The sequence below is a fragment of the Sinocyclocheilus anshuiensis genome, unplaced genomic scaffold (assembly GCF_001515605.1).
Source record: "Sinocyclocheilus anshuiensis isolate Anshui unplaced genomic scaffold, SAMN03320099.WGS_v1.1 scaffold3679, whole genome shotgun sequence".
In the NCBI taxonomy this organism is placed as follows: Eukaryota; Metazoa; Chordata; class Actinopteri; order Cypriniformes; family Cyprinidae; genus Sinocyclocheilus; species Sinocyclocheilus anshuiensis.
Window position 1 is genome coordinate 131,324 of NW_015540503.1, and position 8,844 is coordinate 140,167.

General features: G+C 38.1%; 1 protein-coding gene across 1 annotated transcript in view; it reads right to left on the reverse strand.

Moving 5' to 3' along the window:
• Window positions 1-8,844, reverse strand: part of LOC107687335 (catenin delta-2-like) — a 175,535-nt gene that overhangs the window by 120,664 nt on the left and 46,027 nt on the right. Inside the window, exon 5 of the mRNA XM_016484616.1 lies at window positions 4,152-4,345. Within this exon, the coding sequence (XP_016340102.1) occupies window positions 4,152-4,345 (194 nt within the window). The remainder of the gene's footprint in view (window positions 1-4,151; window positions 4,346-8,844) is intronic.

The window sequence follows — 8,844 nt, forward strand, 5'->3', positions numbered from 1 at the left end:
GGTCTCTGTAGAGTGGCGGTGGCGTAGAGATCGTGGGATATCTTGTACTGCTCAGATGAGTGCACCAGCCTTTTGGGGGGTGAAAGCGTAGCGTAAGTCGACACTCCCGCGGTCTGCAGCTGCTGATAGATAGGCGACGCGTTATTGGGAGGAGACATCAACCGGTGAGGGGAGCCTGAAGCGTGAGTACCGGGTGATCCTCCGATGCCCACCGCATTGATCGGTGAGCTACTGCTATAGGATTTCGCAAGCCTGCCTGGGGAAGGCTTGGGGGAGGCTGAGGAGGACGAGGAGGGCAGACGCTGGGTGGTGGCGTAGCCGGGTGTGTCGGAGGCCGAGCCCAGACGCTGCAGTTTAGCTGGGGATCCGCTGGCCGCCGTGGACTGCATTGAGTTCAGGGGTGAGCTGATGCGCTGGGCAGGCAGAGTAGAGCTGGAGTAATACAGGCCCGGGCTGGACACTGCAGAGGGGTGCTGGGAATCAGACAGCAGGGCACTGCCATGGCTCTGACAAGAGTCGCCCGCCGCGAGCTGGGCTGCACGGTTAGATGTCACCTGTGGGGAGAGACAGATTACTGTTATATCTAATCATAACAGATCCTAAAAAAGGAAAAACGTAAAAAAAAAAAAAAAAAATTAAAATAATTTTAAAAATAAGTTTTTTTTTTCTATTTATTAAAGAATCCAGAAAAAAATGAATGTATCATGGTTTACACAAAAAAATATCCAGCAGCACAACTGTTTTCAACATTGATAACAATCAGAAATGTTTCTTGAGCAGCAAAACAGCATATTAGGATGATTTCTGAATGATCATGTGACACTGACGACTGGAGTAACGGCTGATGAAAATTCAGCTTTGACATGCCAGGAATAAATAAAAATTTTGAATGTATTAATATAGAAAACTGTTATTTTAAATTGTAATAATATTTCAGAATATTACAGTTTTCACTATTATGATTAAATAAATTCAGCCTGGGGTGAGCTTAGGAGACATTTAAAAATAAAAAAATGAAAAAACATAAGTTCTTGCATGTCGTGTGACCAAACATCATGGAATTTGAGGTTTGTGTTGACATATTTATTGTAGTCTTTATGACCTTTTGGGAAAGTTTTTTTTTTTTGTAGTAAACTTTCATAATATGACAAAAATGGACAAAAACATTCTTCAAAATATTTTTTTGTGTTCGACAAGAAAGTCAGTCACAGGTTTGGCATGACACGAGGGTGAGTAAATTAATTTTCAATTTTGGGTGAAAAACTATCCCTTCAAGGTGGTTTACTTGATATTCAAATGGTAATGTATGAGACAAGGGCATACATTCTTCAGAAAGCCTTAAAAATCATAATAATTCCCTTGAAAGTAACAGATGAAGCATGTATCCTGAAAACATAAAAATGCCTGTAAACGGAAGTTAATGCATATACATGCACGGCCATATGTCTCATTTCCTCACGGGATCACCACCCCTTATGTCAATGAATGTTGCATCGCCTGTAATTCAGAAGGGCAGGCGTGCGCAGATAAACCCAGGCAAATTAACGCTGGCGCAGTGCCAGTCATTTAGAAAGACGCTTTGGCGTGTGAATAAACATTTCTTCCTTTAGATTCCTCATAATGACCATGACGATTGTGGGTGATTACAATGAAACATTGGTTCCACTGTTTCTCATTTACAGAAAGCATGAAACCTGATTATTCTTATTCAGAATAAATGAGGTTATTTTTAAACTGGCAGTCAGTGCAATTTCAAGTGGGGGGGTAAAAAGCTTAGCTGCGTTTTTTCCTCCTTCATTGCATTGATATCAGGTAATAATATTTAAATAGTCTGGAAAGTTGAATAAATATGAGGCAAAGGTCTTTAAGACGGAGAGAATTATTGTGCAGGAAAATTGTATGACATTTAAAGCTAAACCCCGCTCTGTTTGCCTATATGCTGCATTCATAAACAAAAAAACTCTTCAGTGGTGCTTTGCACCATCTATGAGCAATCCCCTATCAAGAACAGTTCTCGTGGATAGAGTTGTTGAGCTGGCTAATTCAGAAAAATTGGGCCACTTTTGTCATTGAGATGAAAAGAACAAAGTGCTGCAATTTTCAGCATCTGAATTTACTCTAAAAATCTTTGCTGATTATGATTTTGGCAGGTAGGGCTTTGAATGTCAACATTTTTGCACAACTAATAAAAGCAATAACACCTATACATCAATTTAAAAAAATAACTAAAATAATAAACAAACAAACTGTAAAATGCAATAAAAAAATAAAATAAAAAAATAGATAGATAAATAATAGATAGGTAGATAGATAGATAGATAGATAGATAGATAGATAGATAGATAGATCCCAAAGCTTCACATGGGACAAAATGCTTGACCAACTTGGCCAAATCTTAATCACCTCATTCTTGATGTAGAGTCTTTAAAGCAGCATATTGATTCTATCTATCCTGAAGCCCTGCTTGGAGATGGTTTACTATAAAGAACTAGAGAATGTGTTCTCAGTCTGCAAAAAGCCTTTCGGTTGTAACTTTAATCTTTATTTTCAGGATTTTGCAGCTCCTACAGAAAAATAAAAAAATAAAATAAAAAAATAGATAGATAAATAATAGATAGGTAGATAGATAGATAGATAGATAGATAGATAGATAGATAGATCCCAAAGCTTCACATGGGACAAAATGCTTGACCAACTTGGCCAAATCTTAATCACCTCATTCTTGATGTAGAGTCTTTAAAGCAGCATATTGATTCTATCTATCCTGAAGCCCTGCTTGGAGATGGTTTACTATAAAGAACTAGAGAATGTGTTCTCAGTCTGCAAAAAGCCTTTCGGTTGTAACTTTAATCTTTATTTTCAGGATTTTGCAGCTCCTACAGAAAAGACTTTAATGAATGAGATGGTAGAGATGGAAGAATCCTCTGAAGAAGAAGAAAAAAACCTCTCAAGATAGGAGAGATTGTGAAGACTTAAAAAAAGGCGTTAATAGCTCGATATCATGTTATACCAAGGTGTAATGCAATTATACCATCATTCCTCTGCCAAATACTTTATCTCTCCATCTCTCACTCTCTCTCTAGCTCAGAGGGGGAACCACATCCAGGCACAGAGAGCAGAGGAACACCTACTTGAAGAGTGCTACTGGTTCCTGATGTAGATTAATTATTTAGGGAACAAGAGGTTTATGGTGTTAAAAATATCTACATAAAAGCACCTAACTGATGCGTTGTGTTATATAAACCCATCCTAGAGCAGACAAGCGCTCTTCAGATTACCCTCCACAGAATCAAGCCGACAGTCCGCACAAATACAGGAGAGAAAGAAACACAATGCAGTTTCTGCTTTCACTATTAAGAAAGCACACTTGTAAGCCAGAGAAACTGCATTAATGTTTTCAAAGAATCTTTGCAGCAAGGCCCCCCTCGACTCTCTCAGAAACAAGTCCGGAAGGCCGAGGACGCTGGGCATCTTTCATTAAAAGACAGAGGGCCTATGTGTTCATTAAAAGTGTCAAAGGATGAGAGAGAGAAGAGAGCAAAAGGGAGGGTGAACGAGCGAGTGAGAGAGAGAGCGAGAGGATGTGCCAATGTCAGCTTTATCGTGACCAACCGCTCAAGCTCTTCTTCTTCATTTGCATGTGTTAAACAGTCAGTTAATTAGCGAACATGGAGGAAATTAAATATTTGTGGACTGAACAGAAACCGTACCTTTTTACCGCAACGTTCGTAGCTCATAGCAGGTGCGCTAGACTCGTTTAAAAGAAATGAAAGTTGGGAGAAACCGCCCTGCAGGGTTTGCTGTAATTACAGTCTCATCAACAGGGCACAATTTAACTCCCAGGATAATGACAAAGTTTGTCGCGCACACGCTTGCCGCTCGATGCAATGCAGTACCGCTGGCGTCTGCTAACAAATGCTTCGGTCTTGCAGTTAATTGCTTTAATCAGGTCTCGAAATCACTTTTTAGGCAGCAGCTTGAAATATGATCCCAGCTGGAGCCCAGGAAATTGTTTCGTGCCAGTCCCAAAAAAAAAACAATGCAAAAGCACCACAACGTCCCTGATCACGAGTCGTCTCGGTGAAAATACAAAACTGAAAGATGGATGTATTATGAGAGTCGAAGAAAAAGAGGAAAGAAGCTGCGCTCACCTGGTTGTAGCTGTGCACAGCTCCTCCGGGCTGCCCGCTGGAGCGCGGAGGGGGCTGAGGCTGCTGAGATTGTGGTGCGGACAAGCAGTCGCTCAGGGCTAGGGTCTGGTTACTATGGTAGCTGGCGGAGTACTGGAGCGAGCCCTCTGGGTTCGAGCTGAGCTGCAGTGAGCTCTGAGAGAGCAGACTCGGTCCTGTGTGCAGAGCGCCAGAGCGAGAGAGAGAGAGACGGAGAGAAAGAGAGAGAGAGCAATTTCAGCAAGGCAGCGATGCAGCCCTCAGCCTGGCAGAAATGGCATACATAATTTATTAGAAGGGGAGGACTGAAATAGAGAGAGAAGGAAAGAACGAGCAAGCGAAAGACAGCACGAGAGATGGGGATTAAAATGACAAGAGAAAACCCAAGCAGAGGAATGTGCGAGAGGAAAGAAAGTGAGAAAAATGAAGTGTTTTAATGTTTGTGTGGGGGTGTCAGCAAACAGAACTAGGGTTGGGCATGAGGACAATCGATCATGAACAATCCTCGAAACGCAATAACAGTGCTGACTCTTTTATCCAAACTTCAAAACATTTTATAACAACTATACACAAAAATGTGGCAAAAAGCCCCCATTTTTGAAAAAGTTAGTGGTTGTGGTATCATTTTATAGCAATTCTTTGTGTCATCAATGCATCAATGCAAAACCAACTGGTGCAGAATCCCCTCAACATTTGTTATCTTTGCTGATTTGATTTTGATTTGATTTATTACACAAAAAAGTAGTGAAATACACTCAATTTGTCAAGGAAAACAATACAGTTAAAAACTTGTTTGCATTGTGGTCCTTTATGTTAAGCACAAACTTCACTCCTGGTGACAGGTACACTGGCATTGTATTATAAATACAAAAATGACAATAAAATCCCACATTTATAAAACTTACAATCACAATTAAACATACACCAATACAAATGAATCAATTAAACAACCTACTTTAGAGAAAACTTTTAATGTCCAATCTAAAACTAGCCATATTTGGAATACTTTTAATATTCATGCTCATAGGACGATAACATTTTTGAGCCAATCACCTGAGCTGTAAGTGCCATGTGACTTTTTAGAGTCTTTTATTAGAGACTTATTAGTGACTGAAATTAAACTGCTACACTTGGGGAAAAAAATACTACTAATAATAGAAACACTTTTCACTCAGAAATTGTTAGTAAATTCCACAAATAATTATGAAGAAACAGCAAGTAACACTAAATTATGTGTGAAATTTTTAGGTAGAAAAACTCAGATAATATTTGTTTTATTTACAACTTTGTCTATACTATATATTATATATTTTATATACTATACTATATACAAATCATATTATATAGTATACAATATAAAAAGTCCTCTACAACCATATTTAAACACTGGCAAGATAGATTTTTGGCAAGAAAATTTTTCTTAAAAATATATACATGCATGTGTGTGTATTTATATATACATAATAAATATACACAGTACACACACAGATATTATGTACACAAAAACCTTTATTTTGGATACGATTAATCGTTGCCCAGCACTAAATAGGATACTATAATTGTATTTTATAATTTTATATATAATTTTAATTATACCATGCGTGTCCCCTACACCCTCTCTCGATTTGATTTATCTGTCAAATACTTGAGCAAACATAATGACCAAAATGTCCATTCCTGTCAGATTACACAGATAACCAGCAGCGGCCTGACTGCGTGTTTGGAGAGCGCTTCTGGGCCAACCTGACAGCAAACCAGATTCTATCAACAATTCATAGTTTGTCAAGATGCTATCAACCCTCATGTAGCTTTCAGCAGACCCATGTTTGCACTATCAGTCTCAATCAGAGATTAGCTGCTCCTGAAACATACTGTGAAAATAATGATTGTTTTTCCCTCCCCTCACAAAACACTGTCCCTTTAAAAACAGCTCGGGTTAAAGCATCTCAGGTTTCTCAGGAGGAGGATGTTGTCTGCTCTCCTCGCGCTACACAATAATCTATGGCTCCTGTATCAGACAGATCCATCAAGCTGGTCTGGAGAGATAAGAAAATTGGTGCATTATTCGAGTCCATAATAGCCTGCTGCTCTCATTTATGTTCCAACTGATCTGAAAACCTCTGATCAGATGTGGGGAATGCAATGCAGCTTTGGTTAACCTAAAGCTTTCCTCTGCCCTGGACCCTTGACCAAATCATCATCAGACTTCATGGCATTGTAAGGTGAAGTCTCAGATGCTATTAAAGATGATCAAAAACAACAGAACAGTCATGAGAGTCCGCTTGCTGAACTATCCCTTTAATGCTGTCACAAAAATTCTGATCTTCATTTCTCATTATGCCAGATAAGTATCGCACATTGCATGCCATGCATAAAATAAAGTAATAAAATAAAATGCCTATATAAAATAATAATAATAAAAAAGCAATTATGCATGCATTAAAAAATAAATACAACAAAATGCAATTATGCATGTTTACATAAAATAAATTAAAACAAGAAATGCATTTATGAATACATGCATAAATAAAAAATGAAAAGCTGAAATGCAATTGTGAAGAAAGAAAGAAAGAAAGAAAGAAAGAAAGAGAGAAAATGCAATTATTCATGCATACATGAAAAATATATAAAAACTGAAAATATAATTGTGCATGTATAGATACATAAAATAATAACAAGATAAAACAAGAAATGCAGTTATGAATGCATGACTAAATAATAGGGCTGTCAGTCGATTACAATTTTTAATCTAATTAATTACAGGGTGCTGCGATTATTTAATCTAATTAATCGCAAACTAAATTTGGCTGTGAAAATAACCTCAAAACATAATTTAAAGCAATTATTGTGTTAAATATTTAGAATACAATGGCCTAACATAAAGTATGGAACATAAAAGAAGATGATTTGAGAAACATCTCAGTATTTTTTGTTCATGCAATGAAAGTCACTAGCGACCAAAACAGCTTAGTTACCAACAGTCTTCAAAATACCTTATTTTATGTTGTGCAAAAGTAAATAAGTCATTCAGGTTTGAAGCAACATGAGGGTGAGTAAATGATGACAGAATTTATTTATTTATTTTTGGTGAACTATCCCTTTGATGTTTTTATTTATTTATTATTTTAATAAATTAAATGATACTCTAAAGAAGAAACTAAATCTGCCAGCAGGTGGCGGTAAATGCTTTTATGATTCGTTCAAATGGCTGATTTATTCAGGAATGGAGTAAACGGCTCTCTCTTTGAATCATTGTTTCACACGATTCGTTCAAAACGCGGATTCATTCAGAAACTAAACTCCGCTGTGTTGCTCGGAGACGCACAACAGTTTTGCGGTGGCTTTATAGTTAATATTTTCTTTGGCAAAATTTAACAAAAATACACAATATTGTGTTTAAAATATAACACAATATTAACTTCTTATTTACAGTCTATGATTTGCACTCGTGTTCTTCGTGACAAAATCAACACTCGCGTTAACTGTATTAAAATATGTCAATCGCGTAATTTTTTTCATAACTAATTAAGTTAACGCGTTAAACTGACAGTCCTACTAAATAAATAAATTAATTAATAAAAAAATAAATAAATAAATGTTAAAGGGGACCTATTATGCAAAATTCACTTTTGCAAGGTGTTTGGACATAAATGCGAGTTGGCAGGGTGTGTACACAACCACCCTATAATGATAAAAATCCACCCACTCCTTCTTTTTAAATCCCCATAAATAATAAGCAGTGTCTCCCAATGGCCTATTTTTAGCATTGGTGCTAATGTGACGTCACATTAGCCACAGGCCCCACCCACGAATGTTGACAGACACTGCCGTTTTAACGTAGAACCGCCCTGAGCGAGTTCACAGCGAGTTGTTCACAGTCCGCCATTGCTGCACTGACGAGAATGTCTCCCAAGCGTTTTAGGTGTTCTGTTGCTGGATGTATTAATCCACATAGCTCTTTCCATTTACTCCCGAAATCTGAGCCACTGAAGATGAGGTGGATTAATTTTGTTTTCGAAGAAAATGCTCCCTTCAACTCTACAGAAATTTGTTTATGTCTGCGCGAATCATTTTACACCGGACTGCTTTGTGAATGAGGGTCAGTATAAAGCAGGTTTTGCACAAAAGTTGCTCCTGAAGGATGGAGCAGTGCCAACTGTTCGTGATCCAGCTAACGTTACGCCATCTAGAAGAAGTAAGTATCACGCGTTTGTTTTCCAAATTGCCTTTCTGAAAGAGCTTCTTGGCACTATGTAAGGCTAATGTTGCTAAAGCTACCATTGTCTGTCTGTTTTCACTGATGCTGCCTTCACATGCTACCAGAATGATCGTGAATAGGAATGTGGTAGTTAAAAATTGCATATGAAAGCAATGTGAAATCGACCGCTTGAATTTGTCTAGCTCATAATCATATTCGGGACTTATAAAGTTCGTGTTAGCACGCGATGGCACCATGAGACCAGCTATGTTGTTATTTTTATAGCGCCGTGCTCCCCGTCTGTGTAATTCATAAATAATTTGGCAGGGTGCAGAATTCGGCATGACACCGTTTTGAACATACAGTATATGGCTGAACACCGCAACAAGCAGTTTCTGACATTTTCAGTGCGTGAGAGTGTTTTGTTATTGATGGCAATGGCATGATGCCGGTGCGCGAGCTCTAGAAACTCCACCC